Genomic DNA, 21,524 nt, shown 5'->3' with positions numbered 1-21,524 from the left:
AGTTCAATCCCGAGTCAGGGAACTACATCCGACATGCAAAAACTAAGACCAGCCACAGACAAATAAATAAAACAAATAATATTAAAAAAAATAATGCAATGAGGCAGCAGATACATGGAAATCAAAAGGATAAAGTAATGTGGGATTTAAGAAATATGGGAGTGACGGGGGAAAGACTAATAAAGAACTTCAGCACTAAACCAATAACTATTCCTGGTTAAAGATTAAACAGCCCTAAAGCAAAAAACAATCCTTACAATTTCAGAACCTAAGGAAAATGTTTTAAAATTGCAGAAACAACATGCTCTGAGTCCATGCTCACCAAGCAACAGACTTTTTGTAAATGAACTCGATGTGCACACAACTGGCAACAAGGAGCAAATCCGTTAAAAGGAAGCAATCTGCACTCTCGCTCACAAATAAAAAACCTTTTTTATTTGCACACAAAAATGAAATCACCAGAGACCTGACAAGCTCAAAAAGCCCTCCATCATCTGCGTATTTCTAATGGGCATCACCAGCTACCCAGTAGCCAAAGCCAAGGAATCATGCTTATTCCTCTGTCCAGCCCTCCCAAAGGAATCCAGTATGTCTCGTCAACTTCTCCTCCAAAATGAATCCACTTAGTCCACAGTTCAAGCTACCATCATCTTTCACAGGCTACAGATTAAGCCCTAACTGGTCTTAGTGTTCTGCACCATCCCTGTCCCCATGACCAACAGAATATCAATAAAATGCTAATAACTTTCATCTTTCCTCTGGCTTAAAATTTCCCATCTGTTTTCCATCTGTGCACTCGGAAAAAAATTCAAATTCCTTACTCACAGCTCCCAAGGTGTTCTATCATCAGACTCTCTCTTACTTCATCATCCCATTCTCTTCCTTAATCACTTTGCTCCAGCTCCCAGGCCTTGCACTCCTTGCAAGATCATCAACTGTAGCCCGCCAGGCTCCTCTGTTCAAGGGATTCTCCAAGCAAGAATACTAGAGTGGGTGGCCATTCCTTTCTCCAGGGGATTTTCCTGACCCAGCGATTGAACCCAGGTCTCCCGCATTGCAAGCAGATTCCTTACCATCTGAGCCACCAGGGAAGCCCATGCCAAAAATACATCAAGTTTACAGCTACTGTACAACCTTTACACTAACTGCTCCCTTTATATGGAATATTTTCTCATCAGATCCTCACACACTTGACTCCTTTTTCCCGCAAAGTCTTTCCTAAAATGGCACGTCCCCAGAGAGGTCTTCCCTGACCAACCAATTTAAAGTAGTCCTGCCTACATGAAGCAACCTAGACAGATGTCCACCAAGAGATGAACGTATAAAAAAGATGTGGTGCAGGTACATAATGGAATATTACTCAGCTATAAAAAGGAATGAAATTGAGTCAGTTGTAGTGATGTGGATGGACCTAGCATCTATAACATAGAGTGAAGTACATCAGAGAGAGAGAAACAAATACCATATATTAACACACATATATGCAATCTATAAAAATGGTACCGATGAACCTACCTGCAGGGCAGGAATAGAGATGCAGACATACAGAGCGGACTTATGGACACAGAGGGGAAAGGAAAGGGTGGGCTGAACGGGGAGAGCAGCACTGACATGCACGCATCACCACGTGTCGGACAGAGGACTAGCGGGAAGCTGCTGCACGGCACAGGGAGCTCAGTTTGGTGCTCTGTGACGACTAGAGAGGTGGGACGGGGGTGGGAGGGAGGTTCTAGAGAGAGGGATGCATGTATACATATGGCCGATTCATGCTGTTGCACTGCAGAAACTAATACGATATTGTAAAGCAATTATATTCCAATAAAAAAAAATAAAGTAGTCCCGCCCACCCCACCAGGCCCCATGCGTTTTTCATCACTCCCCCCACCTCCACCCATACCTCCCAACTAGAATATGAGACATGAGTGTTTTATTCACCACCGTATTCCTAAATGTCTCAAACAATGCGTGACATGTGGAAGAAATGCAAATATTTCTTGAATAAATGAATGATAAAATCTCTGATATCTGTAAGACCAATTACTGGCCCTCATGGGAGAGAGAAAACCTTACTTACTCAGCTATTTAATGAAGGAAGACAGTGTGCAAGGTTCCAAGAGAGTGGTCTTTGAATTTTAGTGTGTGCATAAGAACACCCAGAGAACTCCACTTTGATAAGCAGCCCACAAAAAATGATTCTCTTACATCAATACCACCACAAAGAAATATATTCTATAGTTTCCCAAACTATAAGCATCTTTGTATCATAATATTATCATAGTAATAATTCTCATCTGCTACCAGGTAAGTCCACCTCAGTCAAGCCTTTAAAAATCATTTATTTGCTTTGCAGATCTAGTACATCTCAAATGTGAGTTAAAAATCCCATCCCTCTGGGTACTCATGTCTACATTTAAGTTTTCACAAATAGTCAGGATTGCTGCTGAAACACACGTGCACACATAGTGCTTTCTTGAAGAGATTCTGCCAGTTTTAACCAAACCTTAACTGCCTCCCTCCTCCATTACTCCTAATCTATGAGTTCTGCTGAGAACTGGCACTCACTTGAGCCTGGATCTTCTCCTCAGCCACAGGGCTAGTCAAGTCAACTTGAATAACAGACTTCAGCTATTGATACCTGATACGTTTGGCAATACATAGATCCTATGATAGTAAATCTCTCCCAAATCTCCAAAGGTCAGCTTTATGTACTTACTTTAGTAAAAAGTCTGCCCTGGTTATAAAGAATAGAAAATTTATTTATTTATATACTCAAATTGGAGTTACTTTTTTTGATGTTGGTCATATGTAACATGCTTATCATAAAAAAAAAAATCCTGCAAACATTATAAAATTGTATTAAATATAAATGAAAATTCTCCAATAACCACATCCTTCAGAGCTACTCACTTTTTATAATTTGGTGTATACCCTTCCAAGCATTCCTGTATAAATATATTTTCATGTATAAACTATTTTCACACAGGTTTGTAACTTAAAAGGAATCACTGACTGTTCTATGCTGCTGCTGCATCACTTCAGTCGTGTCAGACTCTGTGTGACCCCATAGATGGCAGCCCACCAGGCTCCCCCATCCCTGGGATTCTCCAGGCAAGAACACTGGAGTAGGTTGCCATTTTCTTCTCCAATGCATGAAAGTGAAAAGTGAAAGTGAAGTCGCTCAGTCGTGACCCCATGGACTGCAGCCCACCAGGCTCCTCCGTCCATGGGATTCTCCAGGCAAGAGTACTGGAGTGGGGTGCCATCGCCTTCTCCGGACTGTTCTATAACCTCTGACAAAGAAAACACCTGCATGTCTTTTCTACTCTCAACACTCACTTAGAACATGTGTAGAAGTTTCTCCCACACCAAGCAACTCCAACTCTACAGTGGACACCAGCCAGTGTCCTACACTTTAACTTAATTATGTCACTACCTACCTGGAGACAGTGCCAGACCCCACAGGTTATAGGCTGAGTTCCACAAGACTGGATCCATCCCCACTTCAGATGGCAACTGCAAGTCCAGGTTGTCACTGCTGTTTGTTTTTTTTTTTTTTTTGGGGGGGGTCTGTTTATATGTGTATATATATTTTAAACTATAGTTGATGCACAATATTATATGTTATATATAAAGGTGTACAACACAGTGATCCATGATTGTAAAAGTTACACTCCACTTCTAATTATTATAAAATATTAGCTATATCCCGTGTTGTACAGTACATCCCATAGCTTATTTCATACACAGTAGTTTGTGCCCCTTACTCCTCTACCCCTATACTGCCCCTCCTTTCTTCCCTCTCCCTACTGGTAACCATTGGTTGGTTTCCTGTATCTGCAAGTCTGTTTCTTCTCTGCTATATTCGCCAGTTTGCTTTATTTTTTAGACTCCACATATAAGTGGTATCATACAGTACTTGTCTTTCTCTGGCTTCTCTGACTTGGCATAATGACCTCCAAGTCCACCCATGTTGCTGCTGTCAGCTCTGCTTTTTACCCATGGGCTATAAATGGACAACTTCCACGACAACCTCCTCAGGTTCAACTAATTTGCTAGAGAGGCTCAGAGAACTCAGAAAAAGAGTTCACGTATTAGATTATCACTTTACTATACAGGATATAACTCAGGAACAGTCAGATGGAAGAGATGCGTAAGGCAAGGTTTGTGTGAAGCGGCACTGAGCTTCCAGGCTCTATGGATGTGCACCCTCTCAGCTTCTGTATGTGCTCACCAACTCTGAAGCTCTCTGAACCCCATCCTTTAGGGGTTTTATGGAGCTTTCATTAAGTAAGCATGATTGATTAATTCAACCTTCAGCATCTCTTCCCTCCCCAGAGGTGGGGTGGAGTGGGAGTGGGGCTGAGAGCCCCAAACTGACAACCAGACCTCATCCTTAGGGATTTTCCCAAAGTCATCTCATTAACTCAGATGTGGTTAAAAAAGCCTTGCTATGAATAACAAAATAAACCTTCATCTCTTTTCCCTTAGGAAATGTCAAAGGTCTTAGGAACTCTGTCAGGAACTGGATAAACACCAAATACATATTTATTATAAATCATATTATAACATCTGCTTAATTTATTTAACATTCAGGCATTAATCCATGTCGAGAGAAGATTTATCTCTTTTTAATGATTTCATTGTACACCACATATAAATATGCCAAAACCGTTTAAAGTAATCCCCTCTGTTCAACATTAGTTCTAGTTTTCTGAAATTATGAATGATCCTGCAAAGCGTCTTTATGGTACTCACCAGCCACGTGCGACCATTTAACTAAAATTAAAAAAATAATTTTTAAATTCATTTTGTCAGCTGCACTAGCCATATTTTACCTGCTTAATGGCCAGATGACTGCTAAAATGTAGTAGCCAGTGGCTACCATATTGGACAGTGGAGATATAGAACATTCCCATCACTGTAGAAGGTTCCATGGTAGCCCTGATCTAAAGAAATGCTCATATAAAAATTTGCTATCTGTACACCACAGAAATGATGTAGCAATTCAAACTCCCACTGTTAGTACATTAGTTGCTACTTCCTTTTCTTGTCAACATCCGAACAATGTTCTCATCTGAGAAATGACATGTTTTAATTTGCATTTAAAAATTATTACTGAGACTGAAAGTCTTCCCATGTGGCCCTTTGTGTTTATTTTTGTTGTTGAATTATCTGAACTGTGTCTACTTTAAAAGAATCAAGCTTAAACATATCCTTTTCCCAATGACCTATAAAACTAAACCTTATGTGCAACAAAGAGACACTTCTTCATCTGTTTAGCTGATTTCCTAATACTAATTTCACAAAGATATTTATCAAAGCATCATAAAAGAAAGCTAATACAACAACTGCTGTGAGTTACACAGGTATACACAGTTGTCAAAACTCAGTGAGTAGTACACAATATAACTTAAAGTTTTACAACATGTAAATTATATCTTAATTTTTAAAAGGACCAGTGTTATGAAAATTAAGCTAAACACTTTCTGGAAAATCATTTCTCTAATGTTATTAAATAGTACTTGATTTAATTTTCTGAGTCGTTTCTGCTGGAGGTAGTTTATGAACTTGGCTTATTTTTGCCCTTTATCATTCTCCTCTAGTGACACACACTAGTACAAAAGCTAACACATGCGTGTTAAAACCAAAAGATTTGATAATGAAAAGTGCCTAAGATGCTTCTCCTCACTTCCTGCTACATCCCCCCTCCCATTATTACACTGCATGTTTACCATCTCAGCCCATCACCAATGCATCATAACCTGTTCGGTGAGTGAGTGCTTCAGAGGCATAAGCTACAAATCTCACTCATATTCTCTGCAGACAAACTCAGATGTTACAGTACCTCTTTAAGCCACCTTGCTTCTGAGATCAGAAGGAAGAATATATAGAAGACACCAAGCCTCTGTCTCCCAAAATAAATGCTTGCTCAGTCACTAGCCCAGGGGCAGAGTAGCAGGACAGTATACATTTTATTAGTGGATCTGCTTTGTAGGAAGACAGTTGTTTTTGTTATTAAATTCTGCATTATATTTTACCTTTGGAATCAAAGAGATCCGGGTTTGAGAAACAGTTCTACTACTTAAAAGATACGTGATTTTAGGCAAGTTACTGTACTACCCTAAGATGCTATCTTATGGAGATACTAACAGTATACATTTCATAGGCATGTTGTAAAGATTAAATGAAAACACAAGCAACATTTTAAGCTTAGTGCTTGGCATATTACTGGTGCTTAACAAATGAGCTATTATCACACATAATTCTGTTCCTCAAGAACAAAATGTAAATGACACAGGTCCCAGTAAGCGAATCAACACCAGGATATTCAGGCAGTCATTTTTTGCTAACAAAGGATTAACAAACAAGCAGCATACTAAGACCAAAAAATATCCACGACAGGAATTTCAGCAGCCAACCATCAATAAGGTCATTAAAAAAAGCTAAAGGGTATATATATAAGAAATAGTTGCACAAGATGAACGTAAGAACTCAAAGTTCACAGAAAACAAGTGGAAACTTCTTTGCTAAGCAGACACACTCAATGCGGCCCCACCATGTCACTGATTTATCTCGATCCATCATTACTAAAGCAATAAGGACACAGATGGGCAAGTCACTCTTTACCACAAATGCTGCAATCTATGATAATAGTATCAATCAAATTTAGCACTTTACAAAAGTTTATGTGGCAAATCATGCACACTAAATAGAACATTTACCTTTTTCTCTTCATCTGGCATGTTCTTCTCCAGCTCCATTAGATATTCTTCATCTAGTTCAGAGGGATTCATATCATCCTCAGGTTTGTTCTCAAGCTTGTCTGCTACCGGCTCCTCCATCTCAAATGAGGCACTGGCGTCATGAAAGCACTCCTCCTCCTCCTGGTCCTCCTGGGGCTGGGCGTCGACATCCTTGAGCAGCTCGCTCTGGGAATGCTGCTCTTTGCCACTGGATACTGGAGGGTGAACACACTCTGCTTCCTGGGGATCTGTAACTTTCAAACCAGTGAACAGATCCTCTGGAACCCTACAGTTCAACTTTTCCCCCATTGCTGAATCAGTGAGGGAGGTGAAGCTGAAACTGCGAAAGAGAAAATAGGTTAGGTAATGCTATCTACCTACCTATCCAATGCTAACTATCACATTTAAACAAACTTCTGCATCAAAATTCAAATCACATCCGAACTTCTTCTCATTGACTCAATTATATATTCATACATAAAGGCTTTAATAAGCCCACAAATAATGCCAAATGTAATTCTAACTGCTACCCTTTTCAGAACTTCTTACAAGCCAAGAGGAGACACCGCTTTTAATGTGATTCTTCCATCTTCTACTGCTCCTAGTTTTTCAGGGTTGCAAAAAATTGGCAGAAGCGAAAACAATGGCAAGAAAAACGATGCGTTTCTAATTTTTATTCATATTGAATAACCAGGTCGTAAATAATTTCCAGCACCACCGCAGGAAGCTCAAAAATAAGTTTCTGGTACAGTTCAAAATATAATCCGTGCCAACAGAGCAATCATCAACTTCACCCACTTGCATGTGATACAGCCCACGCAGGTTACAGTGGAAGGGAGGCCTTGGCTCTGGTAGCCCTAATCAGGATTCCCGAAGGGGTCAGAATTAGCCATGAAAAGCGTGGTTCTTAACCCTGGATGCACATCGTTAACACTCAAAACGCTTTAGCAAGTCTTGCTGACCAGACTGTATACTCGACAGATTCTGATTTGCTAGTCTGGCGTGGAGCCAGGGCATCTGTAGTTTTAAAACGGCATCCCAGGTGACTTTCAGGTGCAGCCAATTCAGAACTAGTGCTGTAGACGCTGAGTCAGACCGTCAGCAGCTCCACTCCTCCGGTCGCAGTAAAATCACGCAGACCCTTGGGTTGCGACAGAACCCGAATTCGCCCCTATCTCGTCCCAAGAAAACTTTAAACAGCACGATTTTAATACGGAGACTTTGCCTCCACAGCAACGTTTTGTTTTTCCCAGTTCCCAAGCCTAGTATAAGAACACAGGAGTCTGACGCTCCTGAGTTAAGGAGGGCCACCCCTACACTTCCCAAACGTTCCTCCCGTAGCTGTGTCCCTCACCGCCAAGACTAAAGACCCATGTGGCTACTCACACCTTCACTGTTCCTCTCGTCCTCACCTTCCTCGCCTCTGAGATCTCTACTTCCGCTCAGTCAGGTGCTCTTCCGTCGGCGCCGGCCAATATCGTCGGCGTTGGCAAAGCATCCTGGGAAATGTAGTAAAACCTCAGGGAGAGGGTGCGGCACTGTCGCTCTATCACGTCATTGTACGGACTGAAAACGAGCGATGGTTGCCATCTTGGGTTACGGCGAGACTCCGCGATACCGGGCTCTGGAGAAAAAAAGGAAAAGAGAAAGGCTGTTTCTATAATGTTCCTTTTACTCCTCTGCTCTGACCTCTCAAATGCCAGCTGTGCTGTGTACAGAAGAGTCCTGAAGCATGATCCTGTTCAAAAATAGTTTTCCCTCTAATGTTTCTTAAAGTGTGTTTTTGTCGAAAGGGGTCTACAGCTAGATCAAAACAGTGTTGATAAGTTGTTAAATGGCAACCAACTCCAGTACTCATGCCTGGAAAATTCCATGGATGGAGAAGCCTGGTAGGCTACAGTCCATGGGGTCGCAAAGAGTCGCACACGACTGACTTCACTTTCACTTTTCACTTTATACTCCTCTCATGAATGTACAATGGATTTTTCCAGAGGATATGTGTCCTGTGATAGCGCAATGGATTGAACGCAGGAGCAATGAGAATCCAGGTGTCTTTTATGAAGCCAGAGATTTGCAAAAATGTAAGACAATGCCACTCTTCATTATATGTACATTTTTTGTTTTGGAAAACTTAATTATCTATAGAAAGATTGTTTATGTTAGCATATAATGGGTGTATTGTTATTTTAAGTGAATTAATAAACATATTACAGTATTTTCAGTTATAGGTAGAACCCACATAAACAAAAGCTTTTTGCGGTCCTCAATAATATTTGAGAGTGTTAAGCAGTCCTGGAACCAAAAGCGAACTGTTGGCTTTTACATTCATTCAAGAGATGTTTACTGAATATTAATCAGACCCCAAGCATTGCCCACTAGGAATACAGAACTGAGATATCCCTTTAAGGTAGCCAGATACATAACCAAGGATAACAGCAGAATATTAGTTTTCTATAATTCACAGAACCTACTGCAGAGAAAGCTGGAAGTGACTTTCAAGAAGGGTATAACATTTGCTTTTTGAATTTGTATCTGAATGAGGTTATACAAACAGTTATATTTTTGTATAAATCAAAAGTTTTAATATGCCCGAAGTAAATATTAAAAATATATCAGAATTTTAGAAACCTTTTTATATTTTTTATTTTTTTAAATACAGTAAGACCTTCAAAAAGTTAAGTGGTTAGGTCTTATGATCTTTAGGAAGTCCTGTTAAATTCTGGTGTGATAGGCTGTAAATTTCAGAGCAAAACTAAGAAAGTAAATAAATTCAACAGACACATTACAATGTCAAGTTATTTTAATAGCTGTCCAACTTTGGATGATAGTTCTAGTAGCTAGCCTTTATTGATTACATGCTTATTAGGTGCTATATGCTGTGAAAAATGCTCTAGGTGGATGATTTGATTATTTGAATCCTAATTCTAGCTCTGTCATTTGACTAGTTGTGTGACATTGGGACAAATTACTTAATGCTGCTAAGCTTAATATATAAATGTACCTCATACGTAAATTGGGATGGAGCCAAGGGAACATTTCATTTAAAGATGGGCACAATAAAGGACAGAAATAGTATGGACCTAATGCCAAAGCCTTTGACTGTGTGGATCACAATAAACTGTGGAAAATTCTGAAAGAGATGGGAATACCAGACCACCTGACCTGCCTCTTGAGAAATCTGTATGCAGGTCAGGAAGCCACAGTTAGAACTGGACATGGAACAACAGACTGGTTCCAAATAGGAAAAGGAGTACGTCAAGGCTGTATATTGTCACCCTGCTTATTTAACTTCTATGCAGAGTACATCATGAGAAATGCTGGGCTGGAAGAAGCGCAAGCTGGAATCAAGATTGCTGGGGGAAATATCAATAACCTCAGACATGCAGATGACACCACCCTTATGGCAGAAAGTGAAGAGGAACTAAAAAGCCTCTTGATGAAGGTGGAAGAGGAGAGTGAAAAAGTTGGCTTGAAACTCAACATTCAGAAAACGAAGATCATGGCATCTGGTCCCATCACTTCATGGGAAATAGATGGGGAAACAGTGAAAATAGTGTCAGACTTTATTTTTCTGGGCTCCAAAATCACTGCAGATGGTGACTGCAGCCACGAAATTAAAAGACGCTTACTCCTTGGAAGGAAAGTCATGACCAACCTAGATAGCATATTCAAAAACAGAGACATTACTTTGCCAACAAAGGTCTGTCTAGTCAAGGCTATGGTTTTTCCAGTACTCGTGTATGGACGTGAGAGTTGGACTGTGAAGAAAGCTGAGCGTGAAGAATTGATGCCTTTGAACTGTGGTGTTGGAGAAGACTCTTGAGAGTCCCTTGGACTGCAAGGAGATCCAACCAGTCCATTCTAAAGGAGATCAGTCCTGGGTGTTCTTTGGAAGGAATGATGCTAAAGCTGAAACTCCAGTACTTTGGCCACCTCATGGGAAGAGATGACTCATTGGAAAAGACTCTGATGCTGGGAGGGATTGGGGGCAGGAGGAGAAGGGGACGACAGAGGATGAGATGGCTGGATGGCATCACTGACTCGATGGACATGAGTCTGAGTGAACTCCAGGAGTTGGTGATGGACAGGGAGGCCTGGCGTGCTGCAATTCATGGGGTTGCAAAGAGTCGGACACGACTGAGCGACTGAACTGACTGAACAAAAGCAGAAGATATTAAGAAGAGGTGGCAAGAATACACAGAAGAACTATACAAAAAAAGATATTCATGACCCAGATAACCACAATGGTGTGATCACTCACCTAGAGCCAGACATCCTGGAATGCGAAGTTAAGTGGGCCTTAGGAAGCATCACTACGAACAAAGCTAGTGGAGGTGATGGAATTCCAGTTGAGCTATATCAAATCCTAAAAGATGATGTTGTGAAAATGCTGCACTCAGTATGCCAGTAAATTTGGAAAACTCAGCAGTGGCCACAGGACTGGAAAGTGTCAGTTTTCATTCCAATCCCAAAGAAAGGCAATCCCAAAGAATGCTCAAACTCCCACACAATTGCATTCATCTCACACACTAGCAAAATAATGCTCAAAATTCTACAAGCCAGGCTTCAATAGTATGTGACCCATGAACTTAGAGATGTTCAAGGCTGGATTTAGAAAAGGCAGAGGAACAAGAGATCAAATTGCCAACATCCGTTGGGTCATAGAAAAAGCAAGAGACTTCCAGAAAAACATCTACTCTGCTTTATTGACTACGCCAAAGCCTCTGACTGTGTGGATCATAACAACTGTGGAAAATTCTTAAAGAAGTGGGAATAACAGACCACCTCACCTGCCTCCTGAGAAATCTGTATGCATGTCAAGAAGCAACAGTTAGAACTGGACACGGAACAACAGACTGGTTCCAAATTGGGAAAGGAATACGTCAAGGCTGTATATTGTCACCCTGCTTATTTAACTTCTATGCAGAGTACATCATGAGAAATGCCAGGCTGGATGAAACACAAGCTGGAATCAAGATTGCTGGGGGAAATATCAATAACCTCAGATATGCATATGACACTACCCTTATGGCAGAAAGTGAAGAAGAACTAAAGAGCCTCTTGATGAAAGTGAAAGAGGAGAGTGAAAAGTTGGCTTAAAACTCAACATTCAGAAAACGAAGATCATGGCATCTGGTCCCATCACTTCATGGCAAATAGATGGGGAAAAAATGGAAACAGTGACAGATTTTATTTTGGAGGCTCCAAAATCACTGCAGATGGTGACTGCAGTCATTAAATTAAAAGACGCTTGCTCCTTCAAAGAAAAGCTATGACCAACCTAGACAACATATTAAAAAGTAGAGACATTACTTTGCCAACAAAGGTCTGTCTAGTCAAAACTATGGTTTTTCCACTAGTCATGTATGGATGTGAGAGTTGGACTATAAAGAAAGCTGAGCGCTGAAGAATTGAGGCTTTTTAACTGTGGTGTTGGAGAAGACTTGAGACTCCCTTGGACTTCAAGGAGATCCAACCAGTCTATCCTAAAGGAAATCAGTCCTGAATATTCATTGGAAGGACTGATACTGAAGCTAAAACTCTAGTACATTGGCCACCTGATGCAAAGAACTGACTCACTAGAAAAGACCCTGATGTTGGGAAAGATTGAAGGCGAGAGGAGAAGGGGACAACAGTAGATGAGATGGTTGGATGGCATTACTGACTCGATGGACATGAGTTTGAGTCAGCTCTGGGAGTTGGTGATGGACAGGGAAGCCCAGCGTGCTGTAGTCCATGGGGTCACAAAGAGTCGGACACGACTGAGCAACTGAACTGAACTGGATTAATCACAAGGTGGACTCAAGATTGCTGGAAGAAATATCAGCAACCTCAGATATGCAGATGATACCACTGTAATAGCAGAAAATGAAGAACTAAAAAGCCTCTTGATGAAGGTGAAAGAGGAGAGTGAAAAAAGCTGGCTTGAAACTCAACATTAAAAAAATTATGATCATGACATCCGGTCTTATCACTTCATGGCAAATAGATGGGGAAAAAGTGGAAGCAAAGACACATTTTATATTTCTGGGCTCCAAAATCACTGAAGATGGTGACTGCAGCCATGAAATTAAAAGACACTTACTCCTTGGAAGAAAAGTTATGACCAACCTAGATAGCATATTCAAAAGCAGAGACATTACTTTGTCAACAAAGATCCATTTAGTCAAGGCTATGGTTTTTCCAGTAGTCATGTATGGATGTGAGAGTTGGACTATAAAGAAAGCTGAGTGCCGAAGAATTGATGCGTTTGAACTGTGGTGTTGGAGAAGACTCTTTAGAGTCCCTTGTACTGCAAGGAGATCAAATCAGTCAGTCCCAAAGGAAATCAACCCTGAATATTCATTGGAAGGACTGATGCTGAAACTAAAGCTCCAATACTTTGAAAGTCACCTGATGTTGAGAGTGAACTCATGGGAAAAGACCTTGATGCTGGGAAAGACTGAAGGAAAAGGAGAAGGGGGTGACAGAGGATGAGATGGTTAGATAACATCACTGCCTCAATGGACATGAATTTAAGGAAGCTCCAGGAGATAGTGAAGGACAGAGAAACCTGGCATGTTGTAGTCCATAGGATCGCAGAGTCAGACACAACTTAGCAATTGAACAACAACAAAACAGTGGTTACTCCCTCTTCAGTTTTTTGGCAGAAAATAATATAAACTAGAAGACAAGGACCCACAGGCTTGGCACATAATATTTAATGCACATTAGAGACAATAATAATATGTGACAGGCCTTGTGACAATAGCTGGGTACAGGACACCTAATAAGAAACAGTCCCTGCCTTCCTCCATCCTCATGAGATCACAGGCTAGAGGCGTAGGCTTGGAGACTGGGGATGAAGGAAGGCACTACTGAGCCTAAAGGAAGAAGCACTCCATTCTTTTCTTTTTATACCAAGAACAAACAAGCAGTGGGACCTGTTTGGTAGATCTTCACTAAGAAGATATCTGAATTAGTCTGTTGGAGGAGGAATAATTCATTAAGAGGATAAAAAGGACAAAAAGAAAGGTTGGAGGACATCATGAAAACCTTCAGAGCATTTTGGGGAATGAGAAGGAGTTGGATGTTGCAGAGGTATAGAGCATGAGACAAGAAACATTTTTAGAGATGCAAGCCCACCAATCAATTCTGGAAACTGTAGAGATTTTGTCTCTTCGTTCTTGCAACCCTGCTCTGTAAAAGGAAAATAAGTGTTTTCCATCCAGGGGGTGGTTCTGTCGTGATTTTCCCAGTGCAGAGACCATGTCTGTTTTGTTTACAGTTGTAAGGGGCCAGTGAATATCCTGCTATCACACAGGTGAATGACCCTCTTTCAGGAATTTATAGCCGAAACACTGAATAACCCAGTGCTCTCATGGGTTGTGTAGTATTCTGAGGCTTCTGGAATTTCCTTATACCATTGTTGTGAAAATTAAACACAGAAAATTAAGTGCTCAAGATAGAAAAAAAATTACTAAGTGCCAATTAAGTGATATTAATAGTATTTAGCATGGCAAGTGCTCCACAAATATTATTAATTAAGGTGTTACAGTATTACCATTATTAAGACCAATTACTAATAGTAATATAACTTGATTATTAGTGTTACTAATGATGACCAGTAATATTACTAATAGTGATAGTATTTGTGAAGTTTTCATTCACATCTCACAAGACAGGGAACTGATCACATAAATTTGTTGAAAGAATGAAAGCTGAACATGAATGCAGCATACTAGACCCTGTGGTGGGTACAGTGATATATCTGGAGAATAGCGAAATAATCATTTACTCTTTGTTTTTCTTTCTGGAGGGAGCAACTGGGTGATTTCTCAGTGGCACACACCCATCTCTCAATCATAAGGAGTTGCCCACTTAGTCATGGCCTGCTAGCTCAGGGCTGGGAGCAGAGCAGGGACTAGCAAGGGGTAAGCAAGTCTCAGCAATGGCTAGAAGTGATGGAAGTAGAGAAGAAGTCTTATATTCAAGGGTGGTCCCTTGGGTCACTGGCATGTCAACAGGATTGCTGCCTGTATGGTGACTAAGAGTGTAGGTTCTGGTGTCAGGCTGCCTGGGTTTGAATCCCTGCTCTGCCTCTTAGCAGCTGTGTGATATGATTGATCTTGGACAAGTCACTAAACCTTAACACCTACCTCAGAAAGTTTCATGAAGTTTGAATGGGATAACGAACCTAAAGCACTATATACAGACCCTGGTACAAACTTTAACTATACTTTAAGTTAAAGCAATTTATTTAATTGCTTTGTGGAGAATCTGCAGGCAGAGATGGAAATCACTCCTACCTGTCCCAGTGATTTACTATGAACACACTGTCCTAAACCTTTAGGAGGCTCTGTGCATCTATGCTCCCTGGAGCTAGAGATTTCAGTCTATGCTAGACTTACTTGGTCCTTTTCCTGCTCAAAGTGGATATATTAATACCACAAGGTTACTTAGCTTGGCTTTGGGGATTCAGCTTTATACCTGCAGGTTCTTTAAGTCCTGGGCTCCTTCTCCCAGAGTTGGAGTGCTTGAATTCGCTAAAGTAAGGTTCAATATCCAGGAATAGTCAGGGATGCCAAATGAATTCCCTGAGGTTGAGACAGACATCAAATATATAATTAACATGCAGATCCTGTATTCTTAGTGTTTCTAAAAGATACTATTGCTTTTTATTTTTTCCCAGTTCTAATCTTCAAATTGAGATTTCTAGATAGGAGACATAATCAAGAGTTAACATCCTGCACGTTTAAATTTCTAGATTTCTGTATCTGTTTGACCAGCATGTCCAATAGTAATACACGAGACACTTATGTGTAACAGACAAGAATAAACCTGACTCCATGTTGGATCTATTTCTTTAGCTCTAACCCATGTGCTCTGTGGCCCATGCTTAGTCATGCTGGCTTTGCACCTTTGTAAAAGAATGTTGCCTATAGCCTGCAATATACAGGAGAACCCATTCTCAAGGCTCTGACCTTTACAGATACAACACTTTTCCTCTAAAGACCACAGAACAGAGAATGACATTTGTCCTGTTGGAGGTTTGCAGGAACATTGTTACCAAACAGACCTACAAGGAAGGCAGGAACAAAGGATTCTGGCACCAAGGTTTGCAACATCGAGCCACACCCCCTTTCCTTTTACCATAAAAGAAGCCTGAATTCTAATTTAGAGAAGATAGCTCTTTGGGACACTAGTCTGCCATCTTCTCAGTCTGCTGGATTGCTGAATAAAGTCTCTATTCCTTGTCCCAACATCTCACCTCTTAATTTATTAGCTTGTTGTATGGCAAGAAGTAGTAATCTTGGACTCAGCAACATATGTTAATTAAAAAATTTTTTTAAAGCTTTAAAAACAGTAAAATAAGTGAAATTAATTTTTTAAATAACATTTAATTTAACCTAGTATGTCCAAAATTTGAACATATAATCAATATGAAAATTATTAACAGAATTTTACATTTTCTTTTTCATACTAAATCTTTGAAATCATGTGTGCATTTTACTGTTATAGAACATCTCAATTTGGACATTAAATTTTCATCAAAAATAGTTGACTCTATACTCAGATTTTGTAAAATTTACAGCTAAAAAATAGACTCATATATCCAAGTTTTTCAAAAGTTCTTCCCAAGTGAGTCAAATACTAGTTTTTAAATTTAATTAATATGAAATAAAATACATTTGCATGATTGCACTAGTCACATTTCAAATGCTCAACAGCCACATGAAGCCACTGTCTACTGTATTAGATAAGACAGGCTTAGATTTTTCAGAAAAACAGGCTAACTAACATTCATAGAGAAATTCTATGTGTCAGGAGGCATGCTCATTATTTTACCTTTGTAATTTTAGGTAATCCTTACAACCTTGGCCTCCCTGTTTTTACCCTTTTTCCCTATGATCCCTTCACCATGCAGTAACCAGACAGATCTTTAAAACATGCGATTCCTATACATATCTCAATCACTTTCATTGGCTTCTCAGGCTGATCAGAATAAAACCTAAAACTCCTTGTCATGACCCAAAAGGCCCATGTGAGCTGGTCTCTATCCACCTCTCTGACCTTGTCTTGTACCACTGCGCCTCTTGGATACTGACTACTCTGTCTTCCTAAAACACATTTTCCCTGCCTCCAGACCTTTCTCCCTCTGCCTGATGTAATTTACAGCTCTTCCCATGGTTTGCTCATTCTTATTCTACAGGTCTTGCCTCAGTATCACTTAAGTAGCTCACTCTATTACATCACCCTGTCTCCTCCATATCACTGATCACATCTGTAACAATCTTAAGCATTTATTTACTTGATTATAATAACTCCCTCTACTAGACTATAAGAGCCACAAGGATTGAGATCTCATCTGTCTTGTTTGCTGTGAAATCCATAGAGCCCAGCACGGTGCCTGGCACACAAGAAACACTCAAATATTGTATAAATGGATGACAGTAATAGATATTATTATTAAAAATGACAAGACTGAGGATCAGAGAAGTTAAAAGTTTTCCCCAAGGTCACACAGCTAGTTGAACAGAACAAGGGCATAAAGCCAGGTCTAACCACAAAGTCTGTGTTTTTCTAAAGAACCAAAGGAGTGGGCAGATATAGTAACCTTAACTGTTAAGAGGAGAAGTGGCCTTGAAGGCAATATATATCTATAAAAAATATATGGATATATACTTGGCAGGAAAACTCAGCAGTTTTTCACTGTCAAGCAAATGGCCCAGAGCCCGGTTAAAGATGAGGCCTTTAATGTTGGTAATGGATGGATGAAGGTACCATATAAAATGGAGACTGACAGTCTTAGAGGGACTCACGCAGAAGACTGCCAAGGCAAGCATCCTGCACCCACTTGCCCAACCCCGCCTCTGCCCTCAGCCTTGGCCATTTGGATCAAGAAAGGGAATCTGTGCCCTAACCACAAATGGAATGACTTAGCTAGCACATTTTTCCCCCTTGGGACTCATCCACTGGACCAAACAATTTATTCTGAGTTAGGACACGTACTTCCAACCCTCACTTTACTATATTAAATGTCAATGCCCATTTTAAAGAATAAAGCATTGTGTTCACGATGTATAAACCTTTGCAAGTTTAGGCAGCAGACCAATTTTGGTTCAGCAGGTGGCAAGGATGGGAGACAGAAGGAAGGAGGGCTGTTCGGGAAGTGCCAACTGGATGTCAAGTACCATGCTGAACATTTTCATCTGCCATTCCCCTCACTGAATCCTCCCAGGCTCCCATTTAAAGGGGGAGGCAATCTTTTAACTCCAGAAAGGAGACTGTCTTCTTTGTCATCCTTTGCAGATGTAGTGGATATAGGGGGAGCTAAATAAGCTACAAGTTCTTCAGGGAGAAGCTCTGTCCCAGGTTTCAGATCTCAGCTTCAAGGTCCCCTCTCTGGGGACTCACATTTTAAAGAGCTCATGCCCCACCACTCCAGTGATTCTCTTTCACAGGGTTCCATTTCATGAATCATGGTATGTTAAAAAATTATTTTCAATTATTTTACTTACCTCTTGTCATTTATGTGGGAGAGGAAGCAGTGGGAGTTGAAGTTTTAGAGCAGTCTCTTTCCTGTAAAGGGACAGGTAAATATTTTAGGCTCTATGGGCCATGTGGTCTTTGCTGCAACTACTGGACTAATACTGTTACATGGAAGCTGCCAAAGGCATCATGTAAATGAATGGGAACTTGTCTGTTTCAATAAAACTTTATTTACAAAAGCAGACATTGGGCTGGACTTGGCCAGTGGGCTGTAGTTTGCCAACCCCTGTTTCAGAGCACAGATTGTGGCATCAGATTGGCCAAGACTGAATCCCAGCTCAGTCCTTGACTAGCCCTGTAAACCTGAACATGCTCCTTAAACTTGTGATTCCTTATCTGTAATGTAACGTGGGGTAACAGTATTTTCCTTCTAGGGTGACTGGGAAGCGTTAATTAATTCACATAAGTAAAATACTTAGCACAGAGCCTGTCTCTTAAAATTTTTAACGTTATCAACATTAGTCTTAAGTGTCAGGAGGGCAGGGGCCACATCTGTTGTGCTTGGCATAGTGCCTTGCTAAAGGTGGGCAATCAAGGAACACTTGTAAATAAATGAATGACCTCTCATTAATATCAAGATAAGAAAACTGGAGTTTTTTCTCTGTTGTTTTTCTTTTAAATATAGAAGTAGGCTTTTTTCTATTTTAGTAGAATAAAAGTTTTCCTCAATTCTACCTTTTAGCCGAGTTCTTCTCTATATGGCTAAGACAGCAGAATCAGACTTCCATTCTCTCAAAGCCAGAAAAAAAGGGCAGCTTCCATTGTGCAAACCAGACATCCTCTTCAACAAAAACATCCCAGGGTATTTCCAAAAGTCCTTGGGGAAACCGATCAAAATATCACCTTGTTTAGGAACCATTTTTCTTGGCCAAGCTGACTACCTACCTCCCAGTACACTGTGTCTTTGAGTTTAAGACTATGAAAGCATGAAGTTAACACCCCAAACATAATTTGAGCTCATTTCTAAAATATTGTTGAACAAATAAGATATTTGTAGATATTTACTTTGCTACTTAAAACATTATAGTCACCTCAGCAGATATCTTGGATGAATAAATTTTTGGTAAGTACTCACAGATATTTTAAAGGCACAGACTATGAAAGAAACCAACTTTCTCAACTTTCTAGTCATTTGTCCAATTATCCCTGTATTTAGAGATTACAGAGGAAATGACTGATTGATCTGTGATTTTTTTCTTTTAGACATGGTTTATTGACTGAAGTTTTTCAGAAGTGAAGTCGCTCAGTGTGTCCGACTCTTTGTGAGTGCATGGAAGGAGTAGCTTACCAGGCTCCTCCGTCCGTGGGATTTTCCAGGCAAGAGTACTGGAGTGGGTTGCCATTTCCTTCTCCAGAGGATCTTCCCAACTCAGCAATCAAACCGGGGTCTTCCACATTGTAGGCAGATGCTTTACCATCTGAGCCACCAGGGAAGTCCAAAATACTGGAGTGGGTTGCCTTTCCCTTCTCCAGGGGATCATCCCAACCCAGGCGGATTCTTTACCAACTGAGCTATCAGAGAAGCCCAACTTCCCTGGTGGCTCAGACAGTAAAAGCGTCTGCTTGCAATGTGGGAGACCTGGGTTCAATCCCTGAGTCGGGAAGATCCCCTGGAGAAGGAAATGGCAACCCACTCCAGAACTCTTAGCTGGAAAATTCCATGGCTCCTAGGCTCCTAGTTTCTCAGAGCCTAGGATAATTGGAGTTATATGATCCATTGGGAAAAATCTCACTTTCTCTCCTGTGTTCTTCAGTAGTTCTATTCAAGTGCATTTAAGGTGCAATTTCCCCTTTATTATTGGTTTTTTTTCCTAGGTCAATCCCAATCTATATGACTATCTCAGGACACTTATCTAGAAGTGATTGAAAAAAATCAGCATCTCTGGGAAATAGGTCTAAAGTTGAACAACTTAATAACCCTCATTTATTACCACTTAAGAAGCTGACTCTGCACAGCTGAACAGGCATAAGCTCTGCATCTGTGTGTACTCACATGCAGATTTCTCTGGTTCTCTTAGTAGCTCTTAACTAGATAACGCTAGTATTATTCCCATTTTACAGAAGAGAAAACTGAGGAAATAGAGCACTGAAGGGAGTTGTTCAGGACGACCATGATAGTTAGTGGCACAGTCTCATTTACAGCCAGAGAGGCAGAGTTCTCATATTTCAGGAGCTTTGTCTTATTTGTTCCATGGGCTCTTTGGCAGTCTGATGAAGCCTATGGATCCCTTCTCAGAAAATGTTTTTAAAGGCATAAAGCAAAATACACATGATTATGAAGAAAATAAATTACTTTGAAATATGCATGCTCAGTCACTTCAATGATGTCTGACTCTGCAACCCTATGGACCTTAGCCCGCAAGGCTTGTCTGTCCATGGGATTCCCCAGGCAAGAATACTAGGGTGCGTTGCCACTCCCTCTTCCAGGGGATCTTCCCAATCCAGGGATCAAATGTGAGTCTCCGGTGACTTCTGCATTACAGGCAGGAGAATCTTTACCGCTGAGCCACCAGGGAAGCCCCATTTTTTTAAGTTACTAAAATATTAAAAACAAAATTTGTAAGGTAGATCTATATAGATGTATGCCTCTTAATTAACATTAAATATGGCAGGTGTAATAATGACCACAGTTTTAGGTAATGATGAACATAAATGACATCTTAACATATCTGAAACAACTATAATAGGCTCTAAAATATCTGTGATTTCCTTTGGTAAAAAAAAGTCACAGAATCTGCTACTATTACTGTGGTCTGTTGTCTACAGTCATAATAGAAAGAAATGCTAAATTTCAACTAGAGGTTAGAGAAAATAAGAATGAAATGGTTTTCCCCATCCAAATTCACAACCCTTCTTCCTGGGTTTTATCCATGGTCCCTGTAAGGGTCTGGAGACTTTAAAAACTCCTTCTCTAGTCTGGTCCTTCATAAAACAGATGAGAAAACGGGGGGTCACAAAGTGATTACTTTGGATTGCTTAGCTATATAATAGAAAGGATAAAACCAGAGCCCAGGGGTTGTTAAAAGCTCTCATACAGGGCTGTTATGAAGAATGAATACAATACATGTGAATGTTTGGCACAGTATCAGGCACAAAATAGCCATCTTGCAAAAAAAAAAAAAAAAAAGGCCAGGTGATACAGTAGAAGCTCAGAGAGATAGAACTTTCTGGAAACCTCCTTAAATAAAAGGGGGACAGAGTCAGCAGGATGTGCCTTTTGTTCCTGTCCCTTTCCTTTTCCTGTCCAAC

General features: G+C 40.4%; 1 protein-coding gene across 7 annotated transcripts in view; it reads right to left on the bottom strand.

Moving 5' to 3' along the window:
• Positions 1 to 21,524, bottom strand: part of TTC1 (tetratricopeptide repeat domain 1) — an 80,781-nt gene that overhangs the window by 40,808 nt on the left and 18,449 nt on the right. For 2 of the 7 annotated variants that reach the window (XM_055561373.1, XM_055561406.1), the window contains 4 exons: positions 18,245 to 18,305; positions 15,213 to 15,319; positions 8,130 to 8,367; positions 6,723 to 7,083 (listed from right to left, as the gene is read on the bottom strand). In XM_055561373.1, coding sequence (XP_055417348.1) covers positions 6,723 to 7,052 — 330 coding nt within the window. In that variant the 5' untranslated portion in view covers positions 7,053 to 7,083; positions 8,130 to 8,367; positions 15,213 to 15,319; positions 18,245 to 18,305. The remainder of the gene's footprint in view (positions 1 to 6,722; positions 7,084 to 8,129; positions 8,368 to 15,212; positions 15,320 to 18,244; positions 18,306 to 21,524) is intronic. The other 5 variants (XM_055561354.1, XM_055561384.1, XM_055561397.1 and 2 more) reach the window with 4 other exon arrangements.

The sequence above is a fragment of the Bubalus kerabau genome, chromosome 1 (genome assembly GCF_029407905.1).
Source record: "Bubalus kerabau isolate K-KA32 ecotype Philippines breed swamp buffalo chromosome 1, PCC_UOA_SB_1v2, whole genome shotgun sequence".
In the NCBI taxonomy this organism is placed as follows: Eukaryota; Metazoa; Chordata; class Mammalia; order Artiodactyla; family Bovidae; genus Bubalus; species Bubalus kerabau.
Note: the sequence above shows the minus strand (reverse complement) of the source record. Positions and strands in the feature narration are given on the sequence as shown.